This window comes from Chaetura pelagica, unplaced genomic scaffold (assembly GCF_000747805.2).
Source record: "Chaetura pelagica isolate M959 unplaced genomic scaffold, ChaPel_1.0 scaffold112, whole genome shotgun sequence".
Taxonomy (NCBI): Eukaryota; Metazoa; Chordata; class Aves; order Apodiformes; family Apodidae; genus Chaetura; species Chaetura pelagica.
In genome coordinates this window covers 3,369,813-3,392,764 of record NW_009952798.1, presented here as the reverse complement: position 1 = coordinate 3,392,764, position 22,952 = coordinate 3,369,813, and the positions used below count along the sequence as shown (strand labels likewise).

Sequence of the window (22,952 nt, the reverse complement as noted above, 5' to 3'; positions counted from 1 at the left end):
CTGTTCTTCAGGTGGGATGCTGAAGCAGGGGGCAATGAGGGTGTTGGTGAGGTCAGGAGAGAAACCTGGACCCCTGATCCCACCCGGTGTTTGCTGCCCCTTTGGCTGCTGCAAGGACCCTGCTGCTGCAGCACAGCTGGGGTGAGGGTGGGCAAGATGCTCTGGTGAGAGCAGCTTGGCTGCACTGGGTAGTGTGTGTGGGGGCTGCAAGGGGGTGTCAAACTGGCCATTTCTTCTACTTGCAGGACCTTGAGTTTGGGCTGGGCTGACACCAAAAGCAGCTGTGGGAAAATGCTGCCCCTTCCAACCAGTCTCCTTGCTAGAGCTGTGCTTGGGACCCCAGTTCCTGCCTTTTCCAGCCCTGGGACTGGCTCCGTGCGTGGCCATGAGCTATTTTGACCAGCCCAGTTCAAACCTCTTCTGGTTTTGGTGCCTGGCAGCTGAACTGCATTCCCTGAAGCCTGCAGGCTCAGCCAAGCTCTGGCTGCACGTGGAGGAAAAACCACCCCTCAGACACAGCCTGTTCACCACCAAACCTTTAGAAAGCAGCAGCTTTGGAGGGGGGATGGCAGGATCTGCCCTCCCCCCAGGGGTGCTCCTCTCCATCACGAGGCACCTCTCGGCAGCCTCAGCTTCTCTCCCAAGCTGTGCTGACCCCTGTGTGACATCCCAGGCCAATGACTCCTTGCTTTTCTCCTCTTCCCAGGCCGGGGCAACAGGCTGCCATACTTCATCAACTACTTCTTTGACACCTACCTGCTGATCAACGAGGACACTCCTGTGGGTAAGTGTGACGTGGGCAGGGGCTGCTGGAGCAAAAGGATGAAAGAAAACTTCTTGCTTTTGATTTAGCTGATTTTTCTTTCTTTCTTTAAGCTAGGGATGGTGTTTTGTTTTGTTTTTTTTTTGGTAAAGGCAGAAATCGACCAGGTCGTTCTCAGCCTCTTTCCAGGCTCTCAGTCCATTAAACTTGTGCTCTTCAATCAGGGCTCGTGACCGGGTTTTAATGCGGGAGGAATCGATCGGGAGGGGAGGGCAGCTGGGCTGGGAGGCTGTGGAGGCCCCTTCTACCATCCCCTGCCACCTTCAGCCATGCAACCCCAGCAGCAGCTTCCTTACAAAAAAAAAAAAAAAGGGCTCTTGCCACAACTGAGCCATCAGCAGAGCTGCAAAGGCTTGGTGGACTCTTGGAGAGGTTTATCCTGACCTGGCGATGCTCAGCTCAAGCAGAGCTTCCAGCTGAGGCTTCTCTCCTTGGGGGAATCCCATGGTTGGATTTTTTTTGCAGGCCTTGGGATCTGGGGTGGTGTTCCGAGCAAGGAGGCAGGGCGTGGAGGCCCGGTGGAGCAGTGCCACCAAGGTTTGGTTAGACTTTGGTAGTCAGGGTGGAAGATTCTGAGGTCTGTGCAGAGGTGTGTCCTCAGAAGTCTTGCTGGAGCCAGAGCCTGGGGAGTTTTGCCTTGCAGGGATGCTCAGGTTGATTTGCAATGGGAAATACTACTGAAAACTGCTGCTCAGGGACCTTTATCCACAGCACTGCAGAAAGCCAGGTGTAAATGATGAAAGGAAAGACTTGACTTCACTGTACTTTCTTTTTTTGCCCTTGGATGACCTGCATCCATGTCATGTTTCACAGCCTTCTGCAGCCAGCCCACCCCTTCCAGGTCACCCCACACCTGGTTGCTCTGCTATCTGTGCTCTCCCTGCCCCTCAATTGCTCCCTGCAAACCCACTTGGTGCTGAACCTGCCCCAGAGAAGTCCCTGTGCAAGGAGCAGGTTGGGAACAGCTTAATGGAAATGCTTCCTCTCCAAGCATACTCTTCTTGAAGTACTTGAGCTTGAAATACCTTATGGGAATTGGCCTGAACTCCTGTTTTGGCAGAAAATGGGGGAAGATTTCTCACAGTCTGCTTTCCAGTGAGCTATTGTGTGAGTAAAATTGTGCTTGGAATTACTTTGGGGGGTTGAATTATTTTCTCTTTTTTTAAAAAAAAAACAACTTGGTATTAGGCTGCACAGAAATGAAATTCACTCTTAAGAATATTGGCACCCTGGGATTTTGTTTCCAGATGCACCAGAGGGAAATGTCAGCCTGGAAAACGTTGACAAACAGTGTTCCTGTGTTTTGCTGCTGTTGGGAGATGTTTTGTGAGTTAGGCTTATTAAGTTGAAAAAAAGTGTCAAAGAAATCAAGGCATCATCTGGAATACACCTTTCTTGCAGCCTGGCTGGGGTGTCAGTGGCAGAAGAGTCTGTGGTGCCTCTTAGGAAACACACAGCTGCTTTTTTTTGAGGGTTGGTGGCTGGTGCCTATCTGTGGTGTTGAGGAAAAGCCCCCGTGAAGCCCCTTGCTCCCCTTCCCACAGCATTCCCAGCCCAGCTGTGCCTGGCCCCAAAGCCAGCAGTCCCTGCTGGCTGCCTGCTGTGCCTTGAGGAATCTTAAGCAACAATTAAGAGATCATTCCCCCCTCTAATCACTTACAAGAGTAAATTAGTCTTGTCAGGAGCTATTAAGACAGAGAGCTCAGAATTCATTAGGGTGAGATGGGGCTGAGGGAGCTGCTGGTGCTGCTGCTGGTCCAGCCTGATTAATTTCTCCCCAAACATCATCAATGCCCATCTGTTTCATTTAGGTCCAGGGAGAGCAATTTTCAGGTGGACTGACCCTCTAGTCAGTTATTTCACCCAGGAGTAATGGAAACACACATGTGGAAAGGGGGGTGTGTGTGGGGAGGGGGGAGCCTGGGGAATTGGAGAGTTGAGCTTGAGGAGAGTGAAAGAGGTGGAAGGGGGAGAAATGGTATGAGATGGGGGGGAGATGCCTGCAGAGGAGGAGGAGGAGGGATGATGACTGGTTGGGTTGTGCTGGTGCAGGAAAGTTGGGGCAGCAGGACAGTCCATATCAGCGGCTAGTTGCTGGATCATGGTGTGTTTCATAGAATAATGGAATGGTTTGGGTTGGAAGGGACCTTAAAGATTATCAGGTTCCAACCCCCCTGCATGGGCAGGGACACCTCCCAGCAGCCCAGGCTGCTCCAAGCCCCATCCAACCTGCCCTTCAACACTGCCAGGGATGGGGCAGCCACAGCTTCCCTGGGCAACCTGGGCCAGGCTCTCACCACCCTCACACTAAGGTATTTCTTCCTAATGTCTCATACAAACCACCCCTCTTCCACTTGAAAGCCATTCCCTCGACCTCCTGGCCACACTGCTGGTGATGCAGCCCAGAATACTCCAAAAGCAGAAGTACTGGCTGGTTAACAGCCCTTGGAAGAAGAGTTTGCAGGAGAGAGACCATCAGTCTTGATTGTGCTGCTTACTGCCTTGAGCAAAATCCTTCTGAGGGCCATTTCAGTTAATCCCAACCCTTTTGGAGGGTAAGAGAGGGTGACGTGGCTGCTGATGCCAGATGCTGGAGGTTTCTGGCAAGGTGTGAAGGGAAGTGGTGGTTGCTGTAGGTGGGGTTACCTGTAGCCCCAGATCTGCCAGCAGGCAGGGATGGGCAGGCAGTGCTCTTGGTTTCTTTTGGTTTGGGTCCCTCCTGCAGCAAAAGGAACATCTTCTTAGCATAACGTAATGACTGGAGTCTAATTGCCCAGCAAATAGATTTGCTGTGTGCAGGACAGGGATGGGAAAATGAAGATGATCCATCATGTCAAGACTGTAACTGGCCTTATAACCACCCAGCTTGGATTCACATGAGTTTGTCTGAAAGCTTTCATGCCTCAGTGCCTGGCAAAACCCATGAAAAAAGAGCCCATTGAGAGGAGTGCAATTCCACTTCCCCTTCACCCTGAGATAACACTTGAGCATCACAGCAATAATGTTGTCTTGAAAGAGTGGGAAACACTTGGATCGTTGCACCTGAGCTGAGGCACTTGGCTTTGTTCTTGGGCCACGTGGGTCTGGGTGGGCTGGGGATGTTGTTTCCCTCCTGCCCATCAGGTCCTGTGTGCCCTGCTCAAAATGAGGGACTCAGTTTCAACTCCAAACTTCCACAAAGCCAAGTGGCAGGTCCTGCACTTGGGCCACAGCAACCCCAGGCCAAGCTCCAGGCTTGGAGAAGTGTCTGGCTGGAAAGGACCTGGGGGTTCTAATGACATGAACCAGTGTGTGCCCAGGTGGCCAAGAAAGCCAGTGGCACCCTGGCTTGTGTTAGAAATAGTGTGACCAGCAGAAGCAGAGAGGTGATTGTCCCCCTGTGCTCAGCACTGGTGAGGCCACACCTGGAGTGTTGGGTCCAGTTTTGGGCACCTCAATTCCAGAGAGATCTCGAGGTGCTGGAGCCAGGACAGAGGAGGCAACGAAGCTGGGGAAGGGCCTGGAGAATCAATTGGATGAAGAACACCTGAAGGAGCTGGGAATGTTTAGTTTGAGGAAGAAGAGGCTGAGGGGAGACCTCATCAGTCACTACAACTACCTGGAAGGTCATTGTAGAGAGGTTGGTGCTGGTCTCTTCTCACAGGTAATTAGTGACAGAACAAGAGGGAAGGGCTTCAAGCTGCACCAGGGCAGGTTTAGACTGGACATGAGGAGCAATTTGTTCACAGCAAGAGTGGTCAGAGACTGGAACAGGCTGCCCAGGGAGGTGGTGGAGTCACCATCCCTGGAAGTGTTGAAGGGTGGTTTGGATGTGGTGTTGGTGGATGTGGTTTAGGGGAGAACTTGGTAGAGCAGGCATGAAGGCTGGATTCAGTGATCCGAGGCTGTGGAGTCTCCTCTGGAGACATTCAAACCCCCCTGGACACGTTCTTGTGTGATGTGCTCTGGGTGCCCCTGCTCTGGCAGGGGGGTTGGACTGGGTGAGCTTTCCAGGTCCCTCCCAACCCCTAAGGTTCTGTGATTCTGTGATATTTCTCCACCCAGGTTCTGAGGGACAGAGCTCCACCTTGCTTTTTCTGAGCCCTACTTCACCCAAATGGACCAGAGTAGAGATTTCAGCAGCCCAAGAGGGGCCAAGGATGGTGAAGCTCTGCTGCAGGGCATGTGGGCTTGGTTGGCTGGTGGTGATGAAAGGATTAGGTTGACCTGTGTCATCTCTCATGTTTCAGGACCTTCTGGGATGGAGAGATATTTCACAAGAGGGCTGGGAATGGAGCTTGGTGTTTAGGGTGGTTGCTGGTAGCTCTGCCTCTGATGTTTGTGGATGGCTTGACTTGATCCTTCATCCTAAGCACAGACCAGGCCAGGGGGCTGTTCCTCTCCAGGCAGGGCAGGTTGCCATCCTCCATGTGCTGTATCTGGAGTTTCCAAGGCAATCATCTCTTCCACCACAGCCTTTCACTGCAGTGCTCTGGTCCTGGGCAGCCAGATGCTTTGGCACCCGGGGAATGTCCCTGGGGTGTGCTGGGCTGTCCAAGCTGCTGCTGAAGATATGGTTATCTCTGTGTGTGATTTGAGCAGGGGCTGCCTCAGCTTAAACCCTGCCTGCTTGTTTGATCCCACAGCTGTAGGCATCTGTGGTGGCTGGGCTCATCCATGATGGTCCTTGTCTAATGCAGCACTGGAAGGGGAGGGAAGAAAAGTGCTGGCTCTGGTCTCTGCACAGTTCTGGACTGATTAAGTTGTTTCAGAGGCATCTGGGCCAGATATCCATGCATGAGGCTGCTGGGCCATCTGTTGGGGACAGCTTTGGAGGTGGAACTATGGGCATCTGAGCACGGGACCCTTCTCCCTTTGGTGTCTCCTGGCCTGTTTTCTCACTTGCAGCTACTGCAGGAGGGAGGGAGAAGCTGCCCTGGTGTCTCTGCTCTCGTGTTCCTCTTAATCAAAATGAAATACTAGAGCTAAAAAGAGAAAAATAACTTCATCTCTGGGGTTAAAAGTCAACCCTAAGCACTGTGGACTTCCTGTTAATGAGGTGCTAATTGGGCACTAGGTGGAACCCCAAAGCACAAGCTTTAAAGCTTGGGGTTGACTCCCTGCAAGGAGCAGGGCAGCACAGGATGCATGGGGAGCCAGGGCAGTGCAACAGTCTTTGTGAGGGCTACAAGGTAGGCTGGCTCCTAGCAAGGCCTGACAAGTGGGAAGATCCTTCTGGAACATGTGGTGGCACTGGTGGTGGAGTGGAGGGAGAGCTTGGTGAGAAACAGGATGTTGGTGTCAGCTGAATTAGCAGGAAACCATCCCTGCCTTTTGGTGTGTGTCTTAGTTTGCAGGGCCACCCCTTGTTGTGGTGTGGCCTCAGATCAGCTGATGGTGAAACCAGCTGCATGATGTAGATAAATAATCCCCAGCTGGGAGGGCAAATGCAGAGCAAAACAAGTGGGCCAGTGTGGAAAGGACCCTAAGTTTGAGAAGTAGTTTAAGAAGGGGGTTTCAGCTCTCCTAACTCAAGCCCTTTTGGTGTCTTTTTTTGTCATTCGTGGTCAGAAGGCCCATTGATGAAATGACTTGTTGAGTGGTAGAAAGTACAGCACCACTAATGAAAACTTCAGGCTTGAAAATTAGTTATTCCCAACATCAGGATAAAACTTCAGGATAAAAAAGGTCCCCCCTTCCCCCTCCAAACCCTTAACCCTGTGTCATTAAATTAATCACTTCATCAATCACTTAAATATATCTGCTTTGCTAATAGGCAATAACATTAATGCTGACGTTTAAGAAGGGGGGGAAAGGGAGTAGGAAGGAAGTGTATTTGCAGTAGGGACTAATGAAGATGTCAGGGCAACTTTGCTTTTTGGTAACTGCCTCAGCAAACCCTGTGAAGGTTTGATCTCACCACCTTTCCTGTTGGAGGGGGTTGCATGGGGGCTAAGTCCTTTCAGAGGAAATGAAGAAGGATGGATGCTTGTGGTAATGAGCTCCAGGGTGATTTTTAGGTCTGAGATGACTTTGGTAGCATTAATTATCCATTCAGTGCCATCTGTAGGAGCTTTGTTTGTGGGATGGCTTCTTGCTGGGCTCCTTGCTACATTGGGGTGGCCAGACTTGGGTGTCCTGTCCAAGCTCCCTTAAATCAGGCTATTTTCCTGGCTGGTTGGAGGCACTAGCACGGGTGAGAAACCTGATGTAGAGCAGGGATAACAATGGGAGTCAAGTCAAAACACACAGGGCAGTGGGAAAAGAATGTGTACGTGTGTCTATATATTCAAATTAGGAGGCTATATATATATATTTAATGGAGATATCAATATTCTGAGGGAATGTATTATGGGCCAAGAATATTTCCCTGTTCTGTAGGGAAGCACTTGCATATGCATACACTCATAATTTTTATTTCTGGTGGGGAAGGTGAGCTGTGTTTTCACTTGGACTCTTTCAATGGGACTTGTTAGGAAAAAAACCTACAGTTGCAAACACTGTTTAAACATGCTGGTGCATTTTGCCAGATCAGGAATTTGATAGATTTGGGAATCTATCAATACAGATGGTTTGCAGAGGGGCTGGCAGCCAGCTGCTTGCAGGGCTTGAAGCCCATCCATGAAGTGCTGCAGAGGCTCCCATCCAGCTCCCGAGGTGAGGTGGGGAACAGCTCGAGGCTCTTCCCTGTGCTGCTGCAAAACATATCCTGCTGTAGCCTCAATGCCTCTCTTTACACAATTTTCAGCCTTCTAGCCTTGTAAGAAATTAACCTTTTAATTAAACTTCCTGTAATTGGAAGTATTTTTTTTTTTGTCTTTAAATACGTTCGAGCTCTTTGCTTCCCACACTGCTCAGCAGTTGTTGCTTCCTGGAGTTCAGCTTTGTAAAAGAAATGATAAAAAAAGGTAACAAAGTTCTTTCCACCTGCCTCAATATCATCTGAGCAATTAAAACACGAACATTTACTCAGCTAGTCCTCATTATGGGAAACCACTGCTTTCCTGTATGAAAATAAGCAGGTAGAAGAGAGCCCTTCTTGAAACGTGGGTACGTGCCATCGTGCTGGGGTTGTGGAATAAAACTCCCACTGTTGGGAAGTGTCTGTGGAGAAAGCTGCCTGGCTGGCAGTGTTGGCTCTTGGGAAGCTTGTTTGTCCTGGTTTCTGCAGTTGTGGGGACTGCAGGACAGGCAGGGTGCTCACCTCAACATTGCTGCATGAATCTCTCTGTTGGCTTTTAAAGGGATTTCTCGCTGGCGTGAGCTGATGCGACTCCCTGAAAGGCTTCACGTGCTTGATTGGCAGGGGGAGTTAATAAATTGGTTCCTCCTGTCAAACTGCTCCCGTACATTGATGGCTTTGGAATTAACTGTAACCAGTCGGGGAGGTGGGAAGTGGGGGGTGAAAAAGCCTTGTTGGACAACTCAATGAAAGCATCTGCTCAATTTGCGGCGGTGGTCAGAGGAGTGAATAAGCTTCGCACGCTCCCTCTCTTTAAAGATTTATGAATATTGCTCTTTCCACGAGGGAGAAAGATTTCAAACACTTGACATTTAATGGTTAGTAACTCAATTTTATTCCCCTCATCTGCATGGGTCTGTCAAATGCCTGCTCTGTCAAGGCCCTGGTGTTGTATCGTTTGGTGCCTGGACAATTAGGAGGGTGATTTGGTAGCTGAGGATGGAGGAACCTCTTTCTTCTAATTGATTATTAGGTCTGAAGCAAAAGATCATATGAAAGAGCATGATATCCTTCCACAAACAGTGTCTTTCCCTCTGCCGTTCAGTTTCAAGCAGTTAATTTGAAAATAGGAGGGGAAAAGAGACTTTAAACTGTGGGAAATCCAAGGGGGACTAATAATTCAGGGGATGGGGAGAATCGAGGAGCGTTCACACAGACAGAGATTAATGGTTGTTACTAATGATTTTGGGAAGTAGAGGGGAAGAAAGAGGTATGGCAGAAGACTGTAAAATAAGGAACAGCTCTGCAGAAAAGCTTGACTCTTGAAATGCACCTTTTCCCATATGGTAGCTGCATCAAATTAAACACATCCCACTGGATAAAACGGTGTTTCTGGACAAAGGTGGAAAACTTGGTGTGGTGGGAGGGGAGTGAAGGGGACCATGTAGAAAGCACCACCCTCCCTGAAGCAGCTTTCCTAGTGGTGTAAAGGGTAGGGGGGGAAATTAAAAAAAACAACAAAACAAACATCTGTGGTTTCTGCAAGTTGTTCTTTGTCTTGGAAAAATTGTTGCAGTCCTGCCAGGCAGGGAGCTGGGAGTGACAGGTTGCAGAAAGCACATCAGCCAGAAGCCATCACCCACCTGCTTCAGGGAATGGGGGGTGAGACAGTCAGCAATTCAAGCTCCATCCTGGATAAGACAAGGGAAAAAGAGAAAAAAAAAACCCCAAAATTCCTAAGCTGATATCATCATGCTCTTGCAGGAACCATAACAAATGAGAGGGTCCTCCAAGCTGAGAGAGCCAGAGGAGGGTGAGCCCTGCAGGAATTTGTTGGTCATTTTTTTTGGCAGATAGCAGGTAGAAAAGGTGCCCTCTAGGACAGAGAGAGAGAGAGAGAGGCTGGTGCCTCCTTGGATTTTAAACAAGGAGCTTGTTTTTTTCTTCTTTCCCCCCCTCTTTAAGCTTCACATACAGGTTGTTTCACACCTCGAGGAAGAAGGGGCAACACGTTCTGGTCCTGGTGCAGAGCAAGCTGCAGGGGGGGTGGGGAGAGCATTTTAAATGCAATTTGTTGATATGAGCCCTTTTTTGGGGGTGGAAAAATCCAGATTCTTTCCATTTCACTCCAAAAACCACCAAGTCAGCTTGGGGAGCTGTGGGACTGAGCCAGTCATTAGCTGGCTGGCTGATTTCATGTCTCTATTTCCAGTCTTTGCCCTTTGCTTTCTTGAAGCCCTTGGTGCAGCACCTCTGGGTTTTGAGGGCCTCTTTGTGCATCACTTTGGGGTCCCTCTGGGTGGAGGGGATAGCGACATTGTCTCCTGTCTTGTTCCTGCTGTGTCTCAACCCCAGCCCATGGCACAAAGGGGCTTGTATGGGACACGTGTAACCTGCTCTGAATGCACTTAATCCAGTTTGAGAATAATTTTCTGTTTCCAGAAAGCCCTTGGCTTGGTTTTTAACCTTATCCTTTATGTCTACATCTAAAAGGTTGGCTTCTTATCCAAGAATGAACAAGCATGGAAGTAGCACATGTCGGAGGTGCTAAATAGGACAGGAACCAGGTCTATCTTGCCCAGCTGCTGGGGTGTGTGGGACCTGTATGTTTTGAAAGCTACCCCAGGGTGGGGAAAGCTGATCAATATAGGTATCAATAGCAATTAGTTCCCCAATGTTCTTGCTGGGTTTTCTCCATAAAATGTTCTAACTTTCCTGGGGCTTGAGGAGAACTGGGGTTGTTTTGCCTGAGAAGATGTTTTCCTTGCACATTTTTCCAGCAGCCTCTCATGGGCTTTGCATCCCTGGGGCAGTGCCAGGACAAGGCTTGGGTTGACATGGCCAGAGTAATCCTTGGTAATTCCTTGCAAGCCCTGGCTGGTGGGCAAAACCCCTCTGCAGCAGCTTTGCCCTCCTCCCTTGCCAGGTTACCAATTGAAATTTGCAGAAGAAATTAATTTTGAGGGACTGAAGGCTGCTGCTGTTCAGTCCAGAGCATAAATCACTGCTCCTTCCTTGTCCTCACCAATTTCAGACCAATGATTTTCTCCTACGATTATAAGGAGAAGGTTGCTTTCTCCAAAAAAAAAAAAAAAAAAAAAAAGAAAGCCTCCTTTTCCAGTGCTTTTCCCAGAATTTGCTGGTTGTGGCTTGGAGTGCCCAGCTTTTCTGGCCTCAGCTTCCTAACCAGCAGCAATCTTTGGAGGCAAAAAAAAGGCTCAGGGTCCATTTGCTGCTCACAAAGAGCTTGGGAGTTCATGTTGAAAGCCAAAAGCCCCACGCTTGGTGGGCGTCCTGCTATAAAACCAACTGGAATCTTTTGGAAATGCTGCTTTCCAATGTTTCTTTTTCTCTCCCCACCCCTCCAGAAAGAAAAGCTCACCCCAGGCACCAGTGATACCACAGATGGTTCTGGTTTGCCCTCTGTGTACCTTGTGGGCAGAGGGACAATTTTCAGTGGGAGATTGATCCCAGAAATGAAGGAATGCCCCTTCCAGAATAGCTTTGCCAGCACAGATCTGCGTGTTAGCCTCTTTGGAGCAAGAAATGCCATCAGTATTGGGCTGCCTGGGTTGGGGGGTGCTTGGGCTGGGGAGTATTGAGGGGTTTGGTTGGGCCAGCTGCTTCACTAGTCTTGGTCTCATTCCCATTGTCTGTGGGAGTGGAAGTGGCCCCAGGTGGTTGGATAATGGCATCTTTAATTGTGCTCTGAATGAGATTAACTTCTTATCTGACAGTTTGACATCTTTATTATTATTAATGTGTGAATCATAGAGTGTGAGGGGTGGGGTTTTATCCATAACTTTGTGATGGCAAATGTTTTCCTTTGGTTTAGTGGTGTCTTGTGACATGGTGGTTGGGCCACCATCAGATCCCCAGGCTCCAAGGGCAGGGATTCCTGAGGTCAAGGCATGCTCTTCCTATTTCTTTCTTTATGAAGGGCTGATTTGCCTTGTATTGCAGCTTTTCTCATGCATTTATTACTTTGAACTGTGAGTGGAGGCGGTGGCAAATCCTCTGGTGAGCCTGGAGTTGCTCAGGCCAACAGGAAGGGTGATGGGAACAAAACTAGTCAGGAAGAGTAATATCCCTGGGCAGGGAGGAATGGCTGGTGCTGTTCCAGAGAAGAGATTATGATGGCCCTAAAAACTGGGTGTGGGTTTGCACCATCTACTGTTGCCTGGCCAAAAAGGGAGGAAATGATTCCAAAAGCTGTTGCCTCACGCCAGGGAAAACTCTGGTGGTGGGAAGCAGCTGCTGGCAGGGAAGGGGGGCTTGGGATGCTGTGGGGAGGGGTGCAGGTGCCAGTGGGTCTGTGGGTGCTCTGGCAGGGGCTGGGGCCAGCTCTGGGAGCAGTGGGGGGGTGGCTGCAATCTGGCTGCTGCACCGGCACCAGTTCCCTGTGCTGTGACTTGCTGTTCAACGGGCTAACAAGGTCAATCATTCCTCTGCCTGGGAGAGCTTCAGCCAACACTTCTATCAAAACCAATATTAATTTTCACTAATTAGGAGCTGCGGCTAATGAGTGTCACAGTTAATTTACCTCATCCCTAACGAGGGAGAGGAGGGGAGGGGGGTTGGTCAGACGCGTGGGATCAGAGCCTGCGAATCTGCCTCCTCTCTGCCTTCCTGCTCTCTCTTGGGGGCTTTGTCACCAGCAGGGACACTGGCATTGCCTGGTCCCTCCTCGGAGGGTGGGGATGGTCTGGGGAGGCAGGGAAGGAGCTGTGCAGGGAGATGGACCAGACAACACCTGCTGTGCAGCTCGATCTGCAAGGGAAGAGCAGGCGAGCAGCTGATGGGGTGAGACGGGAAGGACCTGGCATCGTGGCACGGACGAGCTGGTGGAGGTGGCTGCTGCCAGGAGAGGCAGGCAGGACAGCCCCTGGCTGCCTGGGGTGCTGCTGGAGGGGCTCTGGAGCATCAGCTTGGCCAGCCAGGGAGGGGAAAAACCAAGAGTTTGGAAGGATTTGCAAGGGAAGTTTCAGGACTGGTGGTTCTGAAGGGGCCCTGAAGTTGTAGTCAAGCGTGTCTGCTCATGGAGCTCTTCATTTCCAAAGCCTTTGCTGGACAGGCTGGAGAGTTGGGCAGGGAGAAACTTGATGGAATGCAACAAGGGCAAGAGTAGAGTTTTGCATCTGGGGAAGAACAACCCCATGGACCAGGACAGGTTGGGGGCTGAGCTGCTGGAGAGCAGGGTAGGAGAAAGGGACCTGGGGGGCCTGCTGGGCAGGAGGATGAGCATGAGCCAGGAATGTGCCCTTGTGGCCAAGAAGGCCAATGGCATCTGGGGTGGGTTAGAAAGGGGGTGGTTAGTAGGTCAAGAGAGATTCTCCTCCCCCTCTGTTCTGCCTTGGTGAGGCTGCATCTGGATTATTCCACAGCCATTGCCAACAACACTGATAGAAAGAGAATTTCTGATTTGGACTTATCCCTCTTAGTGTCCTGAAAACTTGATCTTGAGGGCTCAGGCAAAGGAAGAGAGGGTGCCATGTCCATTGTAGCCTTCCAAAATGGCTCAGGTTTGTAGTCTGTGCTTTCTAAGCAAGCTAGAGACTAAGATTTACCTGCAGAGTTGATTGTAGTTTCAGGTATGAATACACTAGAGAAATGTGTGGTCTGCTCTCAGGAAGCTTGTTGGCAGGACTGGCCAAAGTGTAATGAATACATTAGTAGCTGGATTTATTCACATTGCTCTGACTAAACCTCAGGAGCCTTCCTTGCTGGAATTGATCTGTTCTGCTGGCAAAGGGATGAGCAATGTGTGCACCACTGGCCCATCTTGACACCCCTCCCTTGAAGGGGGACAGAAAGGCTGTTGCCTTGCCTGAGGCAGCTTTCCTAGTCGTTGTCCTCCTGTTTGGGACACCTGGGGCCCTCAGAGAAGGTGTGGGCCTTTGCATGTCCTCAGAAACTCCTTCAGAGAAGAGATGCTCAGAGCCCTTCTTGGAAACCACCTTGCCAAGAGCACCTTTTTTGGGGCGTCCTGTGAGGTTCAGGTGGGAGGTCAGGTTCAGGTGCTTTCAGTTCTGGATCTTCTCTGTGTACATGGTGGGCTTTACCAGACAACTTGTTGGGGTTTTTTTTTGCTGCCAGTCTGTGTCTGACTCCACCACTAAGCCTGGGCTTGGGCTGGTCTGTTTGATTTGCTGGAGCTGTTGGTCTGTGAAATTGCCAGTCCCAGTGGGTGTTTTGTCTTTACCTGCTCCCTAAGGCTGGATGTACCCACAGGTGGCTGGGCTCCTGGTGCATCCCTCACCAGCTCCTCCTGTGGCTGTCATCATCCTTTCTAGGGAGAAGGGCACAGCTGAAAGGCTGTGACTGGATTTCAAATCCATGTCTTCAGAAACAGTGGAGTCAGTGCTTCCCTGTTTGTCCCCAGTGCTTTGGTCTCCAAAAGACCCAGGACAACTTGGGTGTAAGCAAGTTTCAAACCCCTTAAAACACAAGCTGTGAGCCTGTGGGCTTTCCCATGGCCCTTATGACCTTCTTCATTTAGACTCTGAGCACCACTCACGCGCCTGTGCTCCCAACGAGTTAGAAAGGAGGAAGGATAAGGAATGGAGGGAGCAGGAGGGAGCTCATTCCTTGGTGATGGGGCCTGAGCTTCTTGGCCAGCTCCTTGTGCAAAACAGGTTGCATAGGGGTGCTCTGACAGCCCTTGGTATGTATGTGCAGCCTACCTAGAGGCACTTGCTGACCTATATTTCCTTTGGCCAGAGCAAACCTGGTGGCTGCTCTGAGCTGAGCTCTGCCTGGGCGGTTGGCAACACAAAACTTCTGAGGGGCAGAGAAAACTCCCCATTTGCATTTCCTTGGCTAAATTTGCTGACCCCCCAGCAGGTCCCCTTTAATTTGCTGAGCAGTAGTCAGTGACATACTCATCTTCTGTGTCAACCCCAGGACTTTTTTTTTCCCCCATGGTCTCCTTGAAGCCTTCCCACCATCCCAGCCACTCAGCACTGGCCCCAGCTGGAGACAGCAAATGTGGTTAATTTCTCCCCTCCTTGACCTTGCTTTGAGCACCAAGACCCAGCTTGCTGGGATGTTGCCAGCACCAGAGGAATGTCTGGGAAAGCTTTAGAGGGAAATCCCATCCTAGAGCAATTATTCCATGTGTCTGTGGGGTTACAAATAGGTGGGGTTTTGTAAATGTGTGCTGGATGAAGGGGTGTTTTCAAGGCTTATCTTCATTTCTGTGATGCCTGTTGGCTCTTGGAGTTGCTGTACCAGCCACACTACAAAAATAATAGCCTGTTGTTGACAGTGAAATATAAGCAAAGAGCAGCATCCACCAGCTCCTTGGTGGTGTTTGTGCATAGGAAGGTGCAGCCTCATGCATCAACCATGGCAATGGAGCCCTGATCCTTGAACAGGAAGGGCTGCCTGGTGTTTGCAAACCTCTCCTCATTGAATGTGAGGCAGGTGAGCCTTGCTGTGCTGGTGGGCTCAGTGTTTCCCTGGGGGAATGTTTCCCATTGAAGATGAGGGATTTGGGATGGGTGGGATGTGCTTTTGCTCCCTGTTGGGAAGCTGCAGCCAGGGCTCTGCTGCCATACTGTGCTTTTCCCACTGAGCAGCTGGGACCCATGGGAGCACTCAGGAAGCCTGAGGACTTGAGCACATTTTGGTGGTGACTTCCCCCACCCCCTGTGTACCTGAGGGCCAAAGCAGCTGAGAAAGTTCCTCTGCACTTCTTGCCCGGGGAAGAGCGACCTTCAGGCAGAGCAGTTCTTGGGGGGCGGTGGGGAAAAAAAAGCTTCCCCAACCGTGACAGATTTGACTATAAATCTCCGGTGTGAGTGCCCAGGTTCCCAAGGTCTGTCATCCTGCCTGCTGGAGAGGCACGTGAGCTGCTCAAAATCAACGTGCCCACTCATCAGTCATTTTGGAGACAGGCTGGAAAGCAGGAGGGGCAGGCAGAGGAAGCCTGTGAGGACCCTTCTGGCTTTTGATTACTTATGGAAACAGGCTGATTTTCAAATAGGCTCCATGTCAGTCTCTCTTACTGGCACAGGTATTAAGTGAGTTATGAATTTCTTGCACTTTGGGTCCTAGGAAAATCCTTCCTTTATTCCTTTCTCATTTGCTCGTGGTTAATAAGAGTTATTAGCACTTTTTTTTTTTTATAAGGACAGATGTAATCTCAGCCCAAATTGGAGGAAATTGAGGGAGCTACTTAGGTAAGGGATCTTTCAAAGGCCAAGGGCTAGAATAAAGGATGACAAAAGGAGAGGGAGAGAACAGCTTTCCTGTAATGGAATGGAGATTGAGCGATGCATTTCTTGGTAGTGGTGGGAAACCTTCACCATCCTTATCAAAGTGCTCCATGCTTGGGTGGAGTTGAGGCTTCCTTTGAGGTTTTCAGCTGAGGAGACATGACAGCACCTGCTAAATAGTGAGGCCATGTCCTCAGGGCTGCAGGATTGCTCCTCCTTTTGGGTCTGATGTGTTAAGATTTGAGGGACTCTGGAAGGGGCCAAAAACCTGCCTGTGGTCTTATCATAATTTCCCAGGGCAGGGTGGACTTTCTTCACCCAAGAAGTGGTAAAAGAGCACAGGAAAGGTTCAGCTCTCTCCAGTGGGTTTTCCTGCTTAAAACCCTTAGCACTGAGCTGCTTCCATTGCACCTTGGGGAGAAGCTTAGACCTTGCTCCTCCTGGTGGGAATGGTGCTCTGAGCAGGGTTCGCTGCTTCAGTTTCTCCTTCAATCAGGAGAAAAATAAGCTTTCAAAGTCCTTACTTTGAGCAATTGAAAGGAGGAAAAAAAAAAAAAAAAGAAGCCTAAAACTGTGACTTATTGGATCACTTTTCATAGATTTCCACATTTAGAACAGTCTGTGAAACCTCAGTGATTGCTTTCTTTTTTGCCTTCAAACAACCCACCAGCTGGGAATTCTGCATGGAGTTTTGTTTCCAGTTTGGATTTTTAGAAGTCTATTTGTTTTTCACATGTGACTAAAGGGAGGGTGTGGTGGTTTTTTTTGAGCACAGGCTGGTCTGGACACCAGCTGAGGGGTGCTGAGACTCAGCCAGCCCTTGAAGTTCTAACTGCAGGTCACCTTGGTCATGGAGAATGTCCCAGGCTGATGTTGTGCCTTAGGTGAGGTCCTGGCTTGGGTGGAGCACTTGGGAAGTCTCCTGTTGAATAGGGCAGAACAGTGGGGTGAAGAACCGTGAATCAAAGTTCTTCCATTTGCTATCTCCTAAATGGGCTGGTCTGGCTGGTTTTGTGCCCAAAGTTGGCTGTGTTGTTGTGGAAGTAAGTGGTGGGTGAAAGCAGAGCCCTGCTGACACCCCAAGACAAGGTCCCACCTGCTGCTCTTCCTCTACCTCACCCCATGTAGCTTTAGGTCTGCAACAGGAGGGTTTTGCAAGCCTTGCTGCTTCCCTGTGCCACGTCTGCTTCTCTACCACCTTAACCTGATGACAAATGTCACCAAAAAAACATTTCACTTTCTCCTAAATGTGACCATTGACTTGTTCTTAAACAGAAAATGTTTACCCAGGGCATTGAGTGCCCCTCACCCAAAAGGCAGCAAGCTCTGCAGCAAAGCTTGGTGGCAGCAAGGGTGACCACTGCCTTGGAGCAACATGGTGTAGAAGACCAAGGCTGGTTCCTGCAGGAGGATTGATTTCAAACATGTCCCAAGTCCTGCACGGGCTATGATTGGTGGTGCACAGGCAGGGAAGAGCCTGGGCTTGTTGAGGGCCCAAGGGATTCCATCAGTCTTGGAAACAGTCCTTACTTGCTTCTTTTCTCACCTTGTTTTCTCTTGCTGCTGGGATGAAATTCTTGCTGCAAAATTTCCCTGGAGTTTCGAGATAAAACCCACCTGGACAGAGAGGGGATCCTGAGTAAGAAGCCCCTGTGGATGCTTGCAAGGTGTTGTGGAAGCTCCTGAGAGGTGTTTTCACTGGTGTTTGCCATCAGTTTTGGTATTAACTCTGTCCCTGTTCTCTTTGTGTCAACTGCGAGTTGTTCTGTGGTTTTTAGGGAGAATCAGGCAAGCTGAACCCTCTGCATTTGTGTGAGGACATATTATTGTGCAGGTGCTCCCACAGACCCTTGCAGAGCCCTTCCTGGAGGCACTTTGCATTCCATCAAGATGCAAAGATGCTCCCACCTGACCAAAGTGACCATTTACACGGTGTGAACAGGTGGTTGCCAACACCCAGAGCAACAGTTGTTGGAACATTCAGCAAGAAAATCCTTGGTCTGAAATATGTTTTTAATAAACCATTCACTGAATGTATTTGAATAACATATAAATCCCTGCAAATCCAGGTCTATTTGCAGACAACTCACAAATGAGAAAGGCTAAATTAATTGAAGGCTTTAGTCACTGGGGATAATGGTCCAGCTGTAGCAGAGATCTCCAGATGTTTGTTTGCAGGAGAGTAAGCTTTCCTAGGAAAAGGAAAAACACTCGTGGGTATATTAACTCAGAAAAAAGTTTACAGCTGTGTGCTCGTGTGCTCTGCCTTGTGCTCCCACCAGCCACTGCAGAGCTCCCTTCCAAGGTTTCTTCTTGCAATAAACAGCCTCTTTATTTCTCACTCATTGTCCTCCTGGCCACGTTTAGACATCTGTGACGTGCAAAGTGAGGTAATGGCCCTGTGAAAGCCTCCCAGGCTTCCACAAACGTCCCCCCGGCTGTGCTCCGGGTTGTACCGCGTGTTGCGGGTACAGCTGGACTGCTGCTGCTTCCAGTTTGGGCTTGACTTCCCTTTCATTTAGGTGGGTTTGCTGCACAGGGCAGCAGATTGGGAGGTGCTGCATCTCCTGTTATGGCTGCGAGGAGCTTGCAGGAATGAGTTGGAAGAGTTTTGGGGATTGGATGTCATTTTGCCTGGAGTTCTGCCCCAACATCTGCCAAAGGAGCTCGGTTTTCTCAGCGTGCTGGAGTCATCAGTCCAAGGGGCTCCATCCATTTCCCTCAGTCTTGTTGTGTTCGGGCTGTTAAGCAGCCCAAGCTGGTTTTGAAGCCCTGTGGCTGAAGTGTCCCATTACTCACAGGCGGGAGGACAATGGAACATGGGGTGGCTCTAAAACATCTCTCCACGTCGGCCTCATTAATAACGGCAACGCTGGCATCCCCGGCTCCTAAATAGCCTCATTCATCAACAAGTAATTTCCTGCAGTGCTGTGGTGGGGACACACAGATAAGCTCATGCCTCAGATGCCCAGGCACCACCTGCCAAGTCTCTCCCCACCTTCTTTTTGGCCTTTGAGAAGGAGGGAGACATAGTAGGAACTGGCCCATCCAAGAGATGGTGGTCGTTGCCAGCCCCATGAAGCTGGGTCATGTCTGGTTGTTTCTTCCAAAAAACAAGCGTCTGGTTTTTAGTTTTGGTTTTCCTAGGGGTTTGATTTGCTTTTCAGGGGGTGAGAAGATCAGAAAATGTTACCCATTTCAAAAACTGGCAGCCTTGGGCTCCAAATTTCTATCCCATTTCTGAATCTTGCTTTTCCTGCAGCTGAATCTTGGCAATCAAGAGATGTTAACTCCACCCCTCAGAGGGGTAAATCAAGAAGGGATTTCACTCCATCTTTATTATGACCAGGCCAAATCCATCACCCAGCAGGTGTTTTGAAACCTTGCAGGGTTACAGTGACAGCCCAAGGCCAATTTGCTTACGTATCTGAAGTCTACAGACAAAAATTGACCACTGGTACCATTTCCTTCTGGCTTGGGCCAGTCCGTGGGACTTTGCTACTGGAAGAAAACACCCTGCAATCTTTGGGCTGAGGATGGCTGTATTTATTTGTTCCTCTGGGCCTGTCAGAGAGCAAAGCAGCACTAAAGGGTTTGTATTCCCTGCAAGCTCTGGGGTTGGTTCCTTTTTATAAGGCACAGGTGAGATTTCAAGCAACGAATCCTGCTTGAACTTCACTTGAGCAAGTCAAATTTGCTGGAGGGTTTGTTGGCTTTTGGGGTGTTGTTTTTTTTCCCCCATTCATACTGATCAGCTCCTCAGCCTGACAGGGTTGCTGCTGGTGGAGGAGGAAGCAGCTCTCAGGCAGCACTTTGTTTTGGAGGTGGCATTTCACACTCCAGCTCATCCCTGTTCCTGGAGCACAGCCTGTGTTGTACCCACATGTGACTGATGGAGTCATTCACTGCTGATATCAATGTCCCTTCTCCTTTAGCATTGCTGGCATCGTTGCCTTGCCATCCTGGGGGTGTCTTGTCTTCCACCCTAGGGGTGTCCTGCCGTCCTCCTCCATGCCAGGACAGTCTTGGGACCTTGGCCCTAGGCAGTGCAATTTAATGAGCTTTATCTCTGACCTCATATTAATTGCAGAACAGCTTCTCTTTTCTAATTAACGTTAAGCTATGTTACCTCATCTGGGTAAGATGCAAACTCCTACATGTGTCATCTTACTCATGAATCCTTTATTTACACCAAATAGCAAAGCACCTCAGCAGCTGGACTTCTGGGGTCCTGCTTTGCTTCTGGTTGCCCTGCTGTATTTTTGGAAAGCTTGGCGTGGCCAAAGAGAAGCAAGGAACTTGAGGATGTTGGAGCAACTGCATCTTCTGGTCTCCTCTGCCCTCCTGCTTTCTGCACTGAGTGGGAGAGATTCCAGTGGGCATGTACACCTGTTTTTCCAAGTTGAGAAGAGGTGACTCTTATCTGGATGATCTTGGTGCAGCTCCTCTTAGTTCATTGCATGCACTAAGTAGAAAGCAATCCCTGGAGCTAGGATTTGGTTTCAGTCCTCACTACTCTCCCAGCTCTTGGAACTAGTAGGTACATTCTGGACTCTGTCTCCACTTGCTCTGGGCCTCCCTTTCTGGGAGGGCTGACAACTTCTTGTATGCCTTGGTAGCAACTTTTGGCTCTATTAGCCCCTAGGCAAGCCTTGTCTAACCTTTCCTAGCTGGTTTCCAGCTGGTTACCCAGTCTTTACGCCCAACTGAAAGATGCCCCTGAAAGATGCTCAGCATCTTTGTTGCTCCTTGGTTTTAGCTGGCAAGACACCTCTTAGTAGCTAAAAAAGGGCAGTTGCAACAGGTCACCTACTGAGGTGGTTCCTTCTGGCCTGTGAAGCTCTTTGCATGTTGTTGTGCTTTCTCTGGCAGGGTCAGGAGTCCCTTCTTACCTCTGTTCTTGCCAGCTGGCACTCAAAATCCAAACTTGCCTGACTCAGAAAAATTACTCCTTTGCCCTTGGGGTCCCCAGCTTGACATCTTGTTTGGTCAGTTGGCATAATTTCTTGTTTCTGGAAACACTGTGACTCTACACTGACATCAGTCACTACAGAAAGCCCCCAGGCATGGGGTTCTGACCTCAAGATCCATCATATTTTAGAGCTCCCCCCAAGGACAAGCTTGGAGTGGTTGCTAGGGAGGAGTTTTCCCCAAACCCTTGCTCTGCCAAGTGGTTAGTGACCTCAAGATCCATCATATTTTAGAGCTCCCCCCAAGGACAAGCTTGGAGTGGTTGCTGGGGAGGAGTTTTCCCCAAACCCTTGCTCTGCCAGGTGGTTAGTAAAACTCCTGGGAGGAAGGTCTCCTCGCTATGTCCATGAGGACTCAGCTGTCCCAAGAGAGGTGGGATGACCTGCTGGTTGGCTAGTTCATCCTGGTTGGACAGCTGGCAACCACAACAATGAAAGAAAAAGGGCTGTGACCCTCAGGAGGGACACTCAGCTTTCCTTGGTTCAGCTGTTGTTTTCATGACACTTGTAGGAACTCTTGTGTTTTGTGGTGCAGGTCCTTGTCATGGTTTGGGTTGTAAACTTGCCAGGAATGCTCCTGAGCTCTCAGGGAGAGGATGGTCATGGTCATTGCTGGGAGTGCCTGCTCTGAAAGTACTTGTGTGCTGCCTTCAGGGGCAAGGAGTTAACTGGGCATCCCACCTCAACACATTTTTAGGAGAAGTGTGGTCTCTAAAAGCAAGGTAGGTGCTGGTACCTCCAACAACCTGCCTTCAAAACCAGCATTTGGGGAAGAAGAGGATGGTGAAACACCTTTCCCCAGCAGTGAGGAGACTTGGTTAACATCTCACCAGTTGTTCTCAGTCCCCTTGAGTGGTCTCCACCTCTCTCTTGGAGACCACCCAGTGCCTGAGCACAGGTGGGAAAACAGGCAGAGGGTGAAGCTCTCACTGTCACTGGTGTCTTTTCTGCCTGTTTCTGAGCCATGATATTTATGGAGGAGAACTAGGTTGTGTTTCCCTCCAACTTGGTACCTGTGACAGACCTTCCTTTGACCTTTGAGTCTTTAATTAAAAATCAACCTCTCTTCTTTTTTTTTTGGAGGTCGGTGGGGAGGTCGGGAAGGAACAAAGAAAATATTCCTCCTTCTTCCTGGGCTGTTTCTTCTTTCAAAAATTAATTAGAAAAGGATATTCTATGGATTTAGGGTTTAAACTTTGTGCCAGAAATGTTAATCAAGACTGTATTAGCTAGATTTTCTGTGAGGAAGGAAGGGGGGATAGTGGGTGTTTTGGAGACGGGAAGGAGGAGCAGCTTGTGGAGATGTTTGACAGCAGAGCCATGATCACATTGCAGTTTGGATCTCATCTGGTCAGGGATTCTGGGAAGACTCTAGGATCATTTCTGTAGCATCTTTTCCAAGCCAGTTTGTTAAGCCCCCAGGCAATGTTGGGGCTTTTGGCCATTATTTAACAAGCGAGTAGATTCCAGTGCTGGGAAATTTCTGCTAATCTCAGAGTTATGTTTTCCTTTGCTTTTTTGTTCCTGTTCATCCTGCCTCCTCCAACCCCTCTAAGTGTGTCTTCTGAAGAGTTGTCAGTCACACGAGAGCTGCTCCAAGGAGCAATCTTAATATTTAGTGTTTTTCAAGGACCCCCTTCCCCAGCAAAGCTGGGTGGGTTTGGATGAAGAGAATCCAATTTCCAATTGGAAGTGCTTGAAGCTGAAGGCAACATTCCTGCCTCTGGGAAGTCTCAATACTTTCCAATTCCCTACTGCTCCCCTTGTTCTTTGACCCTTCTGGGACAGAGGTCTGAGTGAACCACCTGCACGTTCCCTTTTGAAATGAGTTCCAAACTAAGTGCCTGAAATGGTTGGCCTCATCCTTGTGACAGGGCTGCTCTCCTCCTTTGTGCTTGGGAACAGGGTCACATCCCACCTGGAATTGACTCCTCTTATGCTATGGGGATAAAGGGTGAAGAACAGATATCAATAAAAGCCCATGAGACTTTTTGACAGAGCAAATTCTGCAAGAGAGCTCTGGTTTGAGGGGGGTTTTTTTGGGTGCAAAAAAATGGATGGAGCAGAATTTGCATAAATCTCATTAGAAAAAAAAGTACAAGTTTCATAAATCTTGTGATAAATGAATGTGATATCATTCCAAACGTGATGTATTAATTTGAGGATGAAATGAATGGCTCTGTGATCATTGTTGGTAATTATGAGGCTCCCAGGCAGTGTGGAAAGGAAATTATTTTTAAGAGGGCTTTTTAAGTGAGGAAAACCTTTTCACAGCAGGA

At 49.4% G+C, this 22,952-nt stretch overlaps 1 protein-coding gene across 1 annotated transcript in view; it reads left to right on the top strand.

Moving 5' to 3' along the window:
* Positions 1-22,952, top strand: part of CDH23 (cadherin-related 23) — a 188,905-nt gene that overhangs the window by 545 nt on the left and 165,408 nt on the right. Inside the window, exon 2 of the mRNA XM_009994895.1 lies at positions 707-784. Within this exon, the coding sequence (XP_009993197.1) occupies positions 707-784 (78 nt within the window). The remainder of the gene's footprint in view (positions 1-706; positions 785-22,952) is intronic.